At 56.4% G+C, this 12752-nt stretch overlaps 1 protein-coding gene across 6 annotated transcripts; it reads left to right on the plus strand.

The window, feature by feature from the left end:
- The first annotated feature begins 485 nt into the window (after positions 1-485).
- Positions 486-10271, plus strand: MIIP (migration and invasion inhibitory protein). 6 transcript variants are annotated; one of them, XM_082614439.1, is made up of 10 exons: positions 486-571; positions 2321-2516; positions 2766-3092; positions 3533-3614; positions 7274-7382; positions 7468-7520; positions 8228-8357; positions 8518-8614; positions 9583-9717; positions 10008-10271. In XM_082614439.1, the coding sequence occupies exons 2-10, from the start codon at positions 2403-2405 to the stop codon at positions 10092-10094; spliced, it is 1134 nt and encodes a 377-aa protein (XP_082470565.1). In that variant the 5' UTR covers positions 486-571; positions 2321-2402; the 3' UTR covers positions 10095-10271. The 6 variants fall into 6 exon arrangements, with proteins under 6 accessions (XP_082470565.1, XP_082470568.1, XP_082470564.1 ...); XM_082614442.1 differs by lacking the exon at positions 7468-7520; XM_082614438.1 differs by lacking the exons at positions 9583-9717; positions 10008-10271 and adding an exon at positions 9071-9574.
- The last annotated feature ends 2481 nt before the right edge of the window (positions 10272-12752 follow it).

Genomic DNA, 12752 nt, shown 5'->3' on the forward strand with positions numbered 1-12752 from the left:
TACAGACTGGATCACAGCTACCTGTGTTCATTATCTTACCCGCTGCCTATCTCCCCCTCCTGCAGGAAGGGACCCTTCTTAATTCTTTCCTGCCTCCCAGCGCTTAGTACAGTGCCTGTTGGCACAAAATAGGCATAAGTACTCGAAAGAAAGTATGAAAGCATGGGTCACTGGCCGCCGCCTACCCACAGCTGCATCCCTTGGCTCTGCGGAAGCATCAGGTCCAGACACTGACACTGCCGTCACCAAACGCGAAATAGCCCGCGACCTTGTCCTGACCAATCGGAGCCCGTCTTCTGGGGGCCCGCCCCATTCCAACTATCTACCTCTAGACCTCGGAAGTTGACCAATCAGATGTTGAGCGCCGTCGTTATCCCCGCCTCAATGTTGAAAAGGCAGCTTCTGAAGGCGAAGTAAAACTCGCAAGAGCGTCCCGGCTCCGCCCTATATCTGACCAATCAGGGCTCCCGGATCAGGCCCCGCCCTCGGCCGCCGAAGCGTAGGGTGGCCTGGGCGGAACTCCCGGCAGCGCAGGAGGCGGTGGGCTGAGCGGTTCCGGGGTTTCCTGTCGGTGAGTGAGGCAGTGGCGGGGCCGGGGATGGAGAGGAAGGGCTCGACGGGTTGCCTCACGTACGCCCCCACGGAGGGTCCGGGGCCCGCGAAGGGAAAGAAGAGGGAGGCCGAGTCTCCCTTTCCCGGGGGTCCCGCCCCTTTGTTCCGCGGCACCGCAGCTGGTACTCTTGCTGCCCCAGTTTCTCTTTTGAACGTCGCCTTCCCCTTACCTTGGTGCGGCTTTAGCTTTCCAGAGCGCCGCCGGAGCCGGAGATGTTCTCTTTAACACCGTGCGAAAACGGAGATCCTCGAACTATATAGGTCTGGCCCAGAGTCAGATAAGGACGGGGGCCGGGAGTCCCTGTCCTGCGGATGAGGCTTTTTACCCCGCTTGTCTGCCCCACCCCCCGCACAGTCGTCTGTACTCGCATCTCCGCTGCCCCCCTTCCCTGCATGGGTATATGTGGGGACGGCTCCAGGGTAGCCTGGCTTCTCTCTGCTTTAGCCCCTGCAACCGGGCCCTGAGGAGGGGGCCCCGGGTGTGGGCGGTCCACACGTGAGGAGTGTGGGTGGGAGGGCTGGGGGCAGGGCAGGGGTTCTGAGAGTAGGGTGTCTGTCTGGACGCAGTGTTAGAAAGGGATCGTGTGTACTGGGGGAGACTCAGTTTCTGGTTGGAGGCATCTGGGCTTGGGACTCTGAGGGAATAGGAAGCCTCTTCCCCTAGTCTGCAGAAATCCCTTCCAGCGGCATCAGTGTGTCCCTGAGCCTGGATCCCTGGGGGGCCAAAGGCTGGGAGAAGGAGGAGGCAGCTTCCCAGGCCCCCCTCCACACTGTTTGGGGAAAGACTGGCATAACCATGTACCCCAGAGCCCGGTTTGGGTTCAAATCCTGGCTTTGCCACCTGCAAGCTGTGTGACTTGGGGCTAGTAGCTTAACTTCTCTGAACTTTGGTTTCTTCATTTGTAAAAGGGAAGAAGGAGGGAGGGCAGGAGAGAGGGAGGAGTCCCTTCAGAAATCTGAAATCTGATTTGTGTTGAATTTGAAAGTTATCATGCTTTACATCTGTGGACTTGCCCTAGTTGTCTTCTACAAATTAATCTAGTAATTTCATAGTTAAGGTTGTTAAAGAGGGATTTTTTTTTAGATGTTGGGGGTAGGAGTTTATTCATTTATTTTTGCTGTGTTGGGTCTTCGTTTCTGTGCGAGGGCTTTCTCTAGTTGTGGCAAGCGGGGGCCACTCTTCATCGCGGCGCGCAGGCCTCTCACTATCGTGGCCTCTCTTGTTGTGGAGCACAGGCTCCTGACGTGCAAGCTCAGTAGTTGTGGCTCATGGGCCTAGTTGCTCCGCGGCATGTGGGATCCTCCCATACCAGGGCTCGAACCCATGTCCCCTGCATTAGCAGGCAGACTCCCAACCACTGCGCCACCAGGGAAGCCCGTTAAAGTGGGATTGATCTCTTTTGACATGTTAGGAAACACACTGTGGCCAGTGTAATAATAATAGGCATTTACTGAGTGCTTACTGTGTGTGCCAAGCACTGTACTAACATTTAATATACATTATCTCCTTTAATCCTTACAACAATCTTATGTGGTCAGTGCTGTTATCATCTGTTTGGCAGATGAGGAAACTGAGGCACAGAGAGGTTGAATAACTTGTCTGAGGTTGCACAGTTAGGGAGTATCAAAGTGGGGATTTGAACCCCGGCCTCTGGCTCCTCAGGGCAGCCTCCTCAGCGCTATGTCATGCTGTCTGTCTTGGCTTCAGGTAGGAGAATTTGGCCGTGAGGGCACTCTGTGGCCCGGGAGTCGGTGACACCTGTCGTGGGAAGCCAGCGGATACGCCTGGGATGGTGGAGACCAGAGATCTGGCACAGCTACGGCAGCTCAACCTGGAGCTCCTGAGGCAGCTGCGGGTCGGACAGGATGCCGTGCGGCGGTCCGTGGCCAAGGCAGCCTCAGAGGTGAGCGCCTTGGCCAAGTCTCGGGAGTGAGGGAGGGGCTGCCTAACCCTCAGGCCAGAATCCAGGGCTTCCGGGTCCTCTCATGCAGCATGCCCATTTTACTGATGATAAGAAAACTGAGTGAGGCCCAGCATGGGAAGGGACTGGCCTGAGACATGGAGAGTCTGGAGCAAGGATGAGGACCAGGCCTTCATGCCTAGTGCAGGCCAGCTGGGTAGATGGCTGGGTGAACTGGCCTCTCTGTTCCAGTCAAACCTGGACTCCAGCGGCAGCCACGACTCAGAGATGCCGTCATCCCAAGAGACGTCCTCAGTGGCCTCGAGAGCCTCCTGCCCACAGGATGCCCACCAAGGTGACCCCTGTGATAGGGACGGGGCCAACTCTGGGGTGATCTCTCTCCCACCTGCCAAGTGCCTCCACCAGGAGTCCCCGGGCCCACTGAGGCCCCACTCGGCTCCCTTAATGGCCACCTCAGACTCGAGCGACCCAGAGCTTTCAGCAGAGCTGGACAGTCTAGACACCCAGGAGGCACAGGCCCTGAAGTCCATCCTGGCTCAACGGAGCAAGCTGTCCGAGGTAATGCGGGAGAGCGGAGCATCCACTGATGGGCACTTCCTTGAGCCTCAGTTTCCCTCCTGACAGATGCACTCATGGCCAGCCTCCCTTCCAGGGTGAGGCTCCCGGGAGGTACCGTGAGTCAAGTCCAGCTCAGCTCAGCCTAAGTGCTTGATAAGTTGTGGCCATTAGTTTCTCAGACAGCACTTTGGGAAGAAGGTGACCAGCCCCATTATGCAGATGGGAAGATGGGCGTTCAGAGGACAGACTTGTTCAAAGTCACACATGGACGGGGGTGGGGGCCAAACTCTTGTCCTCCAGCCCCCAAGCCCTCGGCTGAGCCCTGGGGCCCGTGTCAGGTTATGAGTTAAGACACAGCCCCTTTCCTCCCTGCAAGGTGGGACCTCCTTTGGGCCAGGCCTGCTGGCCTAGCCCTTGCCCCTCTTTTCCTCCTTCCTCAGCCAAGAGTGACCAACAAGGACTCTCCAGTGCCTGAGAAGAGCTGGCGCCTCAGACCGTGCCTGGGCTACGACTGGATTGCAGGTGTGGCTAGCCCCCATGCCCAGGGGCGCGGGTGGAGGCCCCAGCTTGCTTATGCACCTGCCTGCGCCCCCAGCGGGCGCTGCTGCTCTTTTTCCAACTGTTCCACCCCCCTCGGTGAGCACCTTCGGTACCGCTCCTGTCTCGGCTCTTGGCACAGTGACAGGCACAGAGATGGTGCTCACCGAGTGTTTGTTGAATGAATGAACGAATCAGAGCTGCCATATTTTTTTGGCATTTATTGTGTGCCAGGCCCCTGTGAAACTGTATGCGTGTCACCTCTTTATGTTTCACTGCCCATCCCCCCACTCCCCCAGCAACCTCAGTGGCTTCCTGGCTGGTCTCCCTCTGGCCTCTTTCACCCCCATTATCATCCATTTTCGGCACAGCAGCCAGAACTAATTTTTAGACACGGGAATGAGATCACGTCACTCAGAGTACTTAGCACTTAGAGTAAAATCTAAAATTCTTATCTAGAGTTTTGAGGTGTGATCTGGCTTCTCCTTGGCCCGGTGACGTGGCCTCTAACCATCTACCTTCTGACTCCTCACGCCGGCCTCCTTGCTGGTCCTTGAACTTGCCATGCTCATGGCCACCTTGGGGCCTTTGCACTTGCCGTGCCCTTTGCTGTGAACGCACTTCCCCAGGTTCACACCTGCTGGTTCCTTTTCATCACTGAGTGTTCAGCTCAAATGGTAGGCCTTCCACGAGCACAACGTTGTAGGGCCACCACACCTGCATCCTTGCCTATTGCATCAGCCGTTTGTATGTTCCTCGTATCATTCATTCATTCTCAGAAGTCATCTTGTCTGCTTGTTTCTTGTCTGACTTCTCCGGTGGACTATAATCTCTGTTGGAGCAGGGGCCTGGCCGTCTTTTTTGTTGCTGTGCTCCCCGAGTCTGAGCCTAGAATGGTGCCTGGCACGTAGTAGGCCCTCAGCCAACGCTGGCTGAGTGAGTGAGTGGGCGGCCCTAGGAGGTTGGTGCTATCGGACCCTCACTTTCACAAAGGAGGAAACTGGTGTACAGAGAAGTGGAGTTGCTGGCCCAAGGCAGGTGCTCTGTGGGGCTGCTGAGACCCTGCGGTGGTGGGGACACAGGCCCCATCCCAAGGACTTCCCTGACTGCCAGCTCACTGCTTCACTTCCTGTCTCTAGGAAAGTAGAGGCAGCTGACCCCTGCCTGCCGTGTGTGTGTGTGTGTGTGTGTGTGTGCGCGCGCGCGCACACCTCTCTCCCCCCTTTCCAAGCCCCCGTCCTGTCCCTGCATTTGTGTGCTTGGGCCCCATCCCTTCTTGGCTCCCAGAGGGTTTTTTTTTTAATTAATTAATTTATTTATTTTTGGCCGTGTTGGGTCTTCATTGCTGCACATGCGCTTTCTCTAGTTGCAGCGAGCGGGGGCTACTCTTCATTGTGGTGCGCGGGCTTCTCACTGCGGTGGCTTCTCGTTGCAGAGCACGGGCTCTAGGCGCGCGGGCTTCAGTAGTTGCGGCACACAGGCTCAGTAGTTGTGACTCTCAGGCTCAGTAGTTGTGGCACACGGGCTTAGCTGCTCCGCGGCATGCACGATGTTCCTGGACCAGGGCTCGAAACCATGTCCCCTGCATTGACAGGCGGATTCTTAACCACTGCGCCACCAGGGAAGTCCCTCCCAGAGGGTTTTTTCCCTGTAATTCTCTCCTCTCCTTCCTCCACCATCACTCTGCGCCGTCAGTATACGAACGCCAGGGAATATTAATGACAGTTGATTTCAGTGAGTGCTTATTATGTGCCAGCCCTGTGCCAAGAGCTTTCCTCTGCTTCACTCCCATTCACTCCTTAACTCCTCACAGTAATCTGATAGGTGGATGCTGTTACTGTCCCCACTGGCAGATGAGAAGGCTGAGGCATCAAGAGACTGAAAAATTTAGCAAAGTCTCACATCTGGTCAGGGGTAAAGCTGCAGTCTGTGATTTCCCATCCTGAGGAAGCATCACTCCCTTTATATCCTGCCTTTGCTCCTAGTTACTGCCCATGTTCTCTGCTTTTCTTTATAACAAAACTCCTCAAAAGGGCCATCTAGACTCGCTGTCTCCAGTTTCTCTCCCCGACTTTTTCTTAAACTGGGCTTCAGCCCCTGACACCCTCTGACGCTGTCTTCGGCCGGGTCAGCAGTGACCTCTGCATTGCCAGCTCCCGGCTCCATGCTCAGTCCAGAGCTTTCTAGGCCCCTGGGTAGCGTGGACACAGCGGTCACTCCCTCCTCCCCGAAGCTCTTTCTTCTTCTGACTTCCAGGCCCGGGCCCCCCCGCTGGCTCTTCCCCACTTCCCTGGCTGCCCTGTCCAGTCTCTGCTGGATCCACTTCCTTGTTCCAAATTCCAGAGGCGCCCCCTCAGTCCGAGGCTCTCCATGCTCACTTCTCCCTGACCTGCTCCTCTGAATTCCAGACTTGTATATCTGGCTTTCTTCTCTGCAGAGCTCATTAGGTGTGTTAATCTCAGGTCCAAAATCAAGGTCCTGATTTCCGCCCCACCTGGTCCTCCTGCAGTCTGTTCTACCTCTGTTAGTGGCAACTCCATTTATGGAGCTAATGGCCATAATCTTGAGATCAGCCTTGGTTTTTTCCTCTCCTTTTCACACACTGTGCATCCTGGTAGTCCTGCCTTCCACGTATTTCTAGAATTTTACTGTTTGTCTCCACCAGGATGCCTGCAGTAGCCTCCTAACTGGTGCCCCTGCTTCCCCTCACCTTGCAGCAGCCAGAGGGGGGTCCTGTAAAAGTACATGGCTGATCTGATTGCGTCACTCCTTGTCCCCAAACCCACCACTGGCTTCCCAGCCTCATCTCCTCCACCCTCACCCCTACACCTATTTTACCTCCTGGGTGTTCCTCATATGTACCAACCACACCTGCCCCAGGGCCTTTGCATTTGCTCTTCTGTCTGCCTGGGATGTCCCCACGGCTCCCTCCCTCCCTTCATCAGGTCTCTGCTCAGGTGTCACCTCCTCAGGGAGACTTCCTCTGGCTCCCCTGCCCTACCAAGTTCGGTTTTCTGACTCTCTTTTTATTTATTTATTTATTATTTTGGGCTGCGTCGGGTCTTAGTTGTGGCATGCGGGCTCTTCGTTGCGGTGCACAGGCTTCTCTCTCTCTAGTTGGGGCGTGCAGGCTCAGTAGTTGTGGCACGTGGGCTTAGTTGCCCCGTGGCATGTGGGATCTTAGTTCCCTGACCAGGGATCAAACCCGTGTCCCTTGCGTTGGAAGGCAGATTCTCAACCACTCGACTGCCAGGGAAGTCCCTCCTGACTCTCTTTTATTTCCTGGCAGGTGTTACCTCCCAATGTTGTATTACAGGTTTCTTTGGTGACTGGTTCGTCTGTTGCCACATTAGAACGTAAGCCTCACGAGGGCAGGGGCTTTGTCCAGATAGCTGTTCTTTCCCCAGCACGTAAAACAGCGTCTGGCCTATAGTAGGGGCTCTATAAATGTTTTTTGCGTGGACGATTGGATATGCATGAGGGTAGACAGACACGAGACAAAACCAACAGTCCCATGAGTGGAGGGTCCCCTCCAGGTCTGTATGAGGTATGGTGGGGTCAAAGCAGGTGGCCTGGGGTGCCAGTGCCGAGCTTTCCCTGAGTCTTGGCCACACAGCAGCTCCTTTGCATGTTGCCCGCTCCAGGGTCTCTGGACAACAGCTCTCCCATCACCAGCAAGCCCGAGGCCTTCTTCTCGAAGCTGCAGAAGTTCCGGGAAGCCAACAAGGAGGAGTGTATTTGCAGTGACCCCGAGTGAGCAGTGGCAGGCGCAGGGTGGGCAGGGCGGCTGGCTCAGGGACTGTGTCACCCTGGCCTGCTCACCTTCTCGCCCTCACAGATCCCAGTTCCTAGGCCTGCAGGAGAGTGATGCTGCGGAGGGGGACCACGAATGTGAGTGTAAACGCTCGGTGGCCGCCCCGTAGCCCAGCTAAGGCCTGGGGGCCTGGGGAGGCAGCTGGGGACGGGGGGAGGGAGGCCTGGGGTCCGGGCAGGGGGCCGCGAGCCTGGGGTGAGCGGAGGCCTGGCCTCAGGGGGAACAGGGCCAGCCCTGTGCTACCCACCTCGCCCCTCGCCCGTGCCTTCGTTTCCTCCCAGCTGCCTCATTTTCCCATGTGTCCCCAGCCCCTCCCCCTCCTCTCCACACAGGGGTCGTCTGGGTGGGCAGCGGGGGGCGGGGGGGGCGGTGCCAGCTCAGCCACCTGAGCACCCAAGTCTTTGCTGTGGGTTTGCACGAGCAGCATAGAGTGTATACATGTGTGTACATATGTGTGTGAGGCGTGTTCCTACGGATGTACGTGTGTCTGCACCCTGTGTGTGTGCTTACAAGTGTAGGCACGTTCATGTGTGTCCACAGATAGGACTGTATGAAGCCATGCTTTGTGTTTGCACGGATGACGTTTGCACATGTGAAGTTGCCGGCATGTGCACACGTGTGTCACGCTTGAGTAGAAGGCGGTGCCCAGTGTTGTTGCATGTGAGCGTGTGTGCGTGTGCATGCTCTCTCTGTCTGTGTACACGTGGACGAGCCTGTGTGGTTGGGGTCCAGGGACCTAGGTTCCCTGGCTGAGGGGGGCTTCTGTGTCTCACGGATCTCACAGGTGTGTATTGTTACTGTGTCAACCGGCGCCTGTTTCTGGTGCCTTCGGATCCCGGCAGCCCCTGCCGCCTGTGCCGGACGCCACGGGGCCAGCGGGGTCCAGAGACCCTGGCAGAGCCAGCGCAAGTCAGGTGAGTGGCCAGAGTAGGCAGGACACGGGGGGAAGCTGTAGGGGCAGCCGCAGCTGAGGACGAGAGCAGGGCCTGGGGCCTGTGGTTTTGAGGGAGGGCAGGATGGGCCACAGCGGCCTGGAGGTGCCTGCAGCAACACCCCCACTGTTACCCCCGCCAGGGTGAGCATCCCGCTGTCTGTCCTGGACCCCCCGCACCGGTACCGCATCCACCGGCGGAAGAGCTTCGACGCCTCCGACACACTGGCGCTGCCCCGGGTGAGGATGGCCTTGGGGCTGTCCCCTGTCTGGCTCAGGTCTCTGGACGTGTCCTGAGGCCCAGAGGGCCAGGGACTGTCCCAAGGCCACACAGCGAGGCTGGGCTCCAGGACCGAAGTCTCTGGAGGTCGGGCTGGGCCACTCATGTCATGTGTACCGTGCTTGTTCCCTGAGGGAGTCTGGGCTCCCCACCCAGCCCCTGGCTTCCAGGAGGACTATCTGCCCATGCAGTGCGTTGGCCTAGTACACACGGGCCCCATTTCTTGCGCTCTTGTGGCCACATGCACAGTCCTTAGGGCAATTATCTCGTGGAGCCACAGCAACCGAGAGTGCAGGTCCTACTGTTATCCCACTTTACAGATGAGGAGACTGAGGCAGAGGGGAGGTGACTTGTCCAAGGTCAGCCGGATGGAAGAGCCGGGATTTGAACCTAGGTCCTTTGTGTCTCCTGGGTAGGACAGGGGTCACTGGGGACCCCACTCATTCCCAGTTGAGTCCGGAGGTGCTGGGGTTGCGGGGAGGAGAGGAGTACCGAGGAAGGTCAGTTTGCTCATCTGTAAAATGGGTACAACATACTATCCTCAGGCTCATGGGGTGGGCAAGGGGCAGGTAAGTGAGTCAATACCTGTCGGGGGCTTGGGGCAGAACATGGCACACAGGACGTGCTCCATCAGCGTCCACGGCCTTCCCTCCACCCATCTGTGGTCGGAGCCCAGGGCCTGGGTCAGCAGGGTTAGGAAAGAGAGGCCTGGGGTAACAGTGGTGGATAAGACCCCTACCCTCGGGGAGCCTCAGTCCGTGGGGGACACTGATTGTTTGGGGGGCCCCTTCACCCTCATGGGGGACACAGTCCTGTCCTAGAGGATGCTGCCAGTCCAAGAGGAGAGGTACAGCCCCTCCCTGGGGTGAGCCCAGTTAGTGGGGAGCCCCGCTCCAGGCCAGGCACCTTAACCCTTTGCTCTCCACAGCACTGCCTGCTGGGCTGGGACATTCTTCCTCCGAAGTCGGAGAAAAGCTCAGCCCCCAAGAGCCTGGACCTCTGGTCCAGTGTCTCTTCTGAGGCCCAACGTCGGAAGCTGTCAGCCACCAGCCCTTCTCACTGGGTATGGTCCAGGGTGCCCTGGGAGAGACAGATGCTTTGGAGCAGCCTGGGGACCGCAGAGTCCTGGGGGGCAGGATTGGGGTAGGAGTGCAGAGCCTGGAAACGTCTCTCTGTGGGGTGCCCTGGCCCTGGCCCTGACCCTGGCCCTGACCCACGGCACCTCTCCAGGCACCACTGCTCCCTGCTGGCTACCCCACCCCACCCTGGAAGGTGACCCCAACTCTGAGATCCAGAAGGGGATGAGGCTGCCCCCAAAGAGGCCCCCCTGACACCCTTCCCTTCACTCTCCAGGCCGTGCCAACGCGGGTCCCAGCCCCCACCTCGATCTGGTCAGAACCCTCCGCGCCCGAGCCCCGCGCCCCCCGGCTGAAGCCCTGAGGACTGGCCACTGGGAGGTGGACAGTGCCCCTACCGTCGTTCCAGCCTCTCCCCTCTGACAGGGGTGCCCACGAGAGGGGGGCTTTGCCCAGCCTCAGCTGGAGGTGGACTCCGGCCCCACCTTCCTAGGCTGGGCCGGTGGGTGGCCTCAGGCCTGTCTCCTTCCTGGGGACAGAGGAGACCCTGGGGTTGGGAAGAGGGGATTCTGTGACACGTTTGTAAATAAAGCTCAGCACTCCCTGCAGCTCCAGATTCCCACATGTGCCGGCTCTGTCCTGCTGATGCCCTCAGAGCCCTGGAGGTGCCCTGGCCTCGGCCTGTCCCCCCTCACTTGCAGAAGGACACCTCTGACAACCTGTGCTGGGCGGGGTGGATCCAGCGCCCTGAGTGTGGCTCTTTGTGCAGCTCCTAACTCTGGGTAGGTGGTCTCCTCACCAGACAGGTGGGGGTGAGGCTCCCCAGAGTAGGCTGAGGCCAAGGTCAGTGTTAAAAATCCATCTCAGCAAGGGGCTTGGGGTCTCAGGCTGTCCCCTGTGGATGAGGCTGAAGCTGTGACAGTGGGGAATGAGTGAGCTCTCCCCTTATTCTTGGCCCCTGACACTGGGGTCCAGTGGTAGAGGGCCTCTCTTGAAGTCCCTGGGCCAGGTGGCTCCTTCACTCCCATCTCTAGCCCAGCCCTAGAAGCCTAGAAGCCACGGTGATTAGAACCCCATCAGGGACACATGGGGAAACAGGGCCAGGAGGGTTGGAGTCGGAGGCAAGGTTGGCCGAGAGCCCAGATCTGCTCTCCTGGATTAGTAAGTAGCACCTGTCTTTATACTCCCATAGGTTGAACAATATGAAATTCCTGATTTTTAGGTACAAATGGAATAGTTGGTGAACCTAAGCCCAGGGAAGGCATGTGCTTTTTCTGAGGTTTCTGGCTTAGAGCCGTGGAACTATGGCTGTGGTCCGTGGCTCCCACCTGGAGCTTGTGAAGCTGAGAAAACCTTTCCCCATCCAGCACAGCACATATATTAGGATAAGCGAAGTTATGCCATGGTAACAAATTAACCCCCAAATCCCAGTGGTTTGACATAAAGGCCTATTTCTTGCTGACTTGCTCATACTACCTGTCTGTCATGGGTCACATGGGGCCTCTGTTTTGACATTGTCTTTTGGGGACCCAGGCCAGTGGAGGCTCCACTGTGGGGGATGTCACCAGTTGCTTCAGCCCAGAAATGACACACAGGTCACTTCTGCTCATGGCTCATTGGCCAGAACTAGTCACAAGGAGTTGGGACATGGAGGGGGCTCATGGGGTATTGGGTGAGCGTTACTGTCCTCCACATCCTGACTTCACCAGCTCTGTCCCCGCAAGGCAGGCCTCCTGTGCAGCAAAGGCCATTCACAAAAATAACAGACACTACAAGCTCTCGCCTAAAAGTCTTCCCTTGCTCCATCTGGGGTTCCAGCCTCCAACGCCTTCAGTAGCCAGGCAAGTCAGGTGACTGGGAGTGGGGGGCTCAGGACCACCTGGCAAGCACGCATCCCCTCCAGAGGCTTTCAAGTTCAAATGTCTCTGATCTAAAGTACGTGTCTGGGCAGATTTCAGCAGCAGGTCGTGGTTTGCCACTTGATTCTAGCACCTGAAGAAACAAAGTCTCTTCCACATGTAATTTTTAAAATTAATTTTTAAAAATTTATTTTCGGTAGTGTAAAACATAACAAAATGTACCACTTTTCTATGTGCGGTTCAGTGGCCCTAAGTCCATTTACACTGCTGTGCAACCATCACCACCAACCATCCCCAGAACTTTTTTCTTCTTGCAAAACTGGAACTCAATACAGATTAAACACTAACTCCCTATTTTCCCCTCCCAGCTTCTGGCAACCACCATTCTACTTTGTCTATGAATGTGACTACTCTAGGGACCTCATACAAGTGGAATCGTGCAGTATGTCTTTTGTTTCTTATTTGGCTTCTTTCATTTAGCATAATACCCTCAGGGTTTATGTTGTAAAGTGCCAGAATTTCCTTCCTTTTCAAGACTGGAAAGTATTTTGGGGCTTCCTTGGTAGTGCAGTGGTTAAGAATCCACCTGCCAATGCAGGGGACATGGGTTCAAGCTCTGGTCCGGGAAAAACCCCACATGCCGCGGAGCAACTAAGCCCGTGTGCCACAACTACTGAGCCTGCGCTCTAGAGCCTGCGAGCCACAACTACTGAAGCCTGCGTGCTTAGAGCCCATGCTCCCAGCAAGAGAAGCCACTGCAGTGAGAAGCCCGCACACCACAATGAAGAGTAGCCCCTGCTCGCCGCAACTAGAGAAAGCCCGGGCACAGCAATGAAGACCCAACGCAGCCAAATAAATAAATAAATAAATTTATTTATTTAAAAAAATTTTTTCCTTGTATGGATCTACTGCATCTTGTTTATCCATTCATTAGCCGATGGACCTTTGGGTCACTTCCACCTTTTGTACATAATGCTGCTATGAACATGGGTGTACAAGTATCTGTTTGAATCCTTGCTTTCAGTTTTTTTGGTTCTTTTTTTAGGAGTAAAATTGCTTTACCATGTTGTGTTAGTTTCTGCTGTACAATGAAGTGAATCAGCTATATGTATACATATATCTCCTCCCTCTTGGACCTCCCTCCATTCCCCCCCGTCCCTGCA

Source organism: Mesoplodon mirus, assembly GCF_964341445.2.
Source record: "Mesoplodon mirus genome assembly, chromosome: 3".
Classification (NCBI taxonomy): Eukaryota; Metazoa; Chordata; class Mammalia; order Artiodactyla; family Ziphiidae; genus Mesoplodon; species Mesoplodon mirus.

Bases quoted from the DNA above. Each gene is read 5' to 3' on its own strand.
- MIIP (XM_082614438.1), top strand. From the start codon at position 2,403: ATGGTGGAGACCAGAGATCTGGCACAGCTACGGCAGCTCAACCTGGAG. The intron at 7,383-7,467 runs GTGAGCAGTGGC...TCGCCCTCACAG, and splicing joins TGTATTTGCAGTGACCCCGA to ATCCCAGTTCCTAGGCCTGC. The intron at 7,521-8,227 runs GTGAGTGTAAAC...CGGATCTCACAG, and splicing joins TGCGGAGGGGGACCACGAAT to GTGTGTATTGTTACTGTGTC.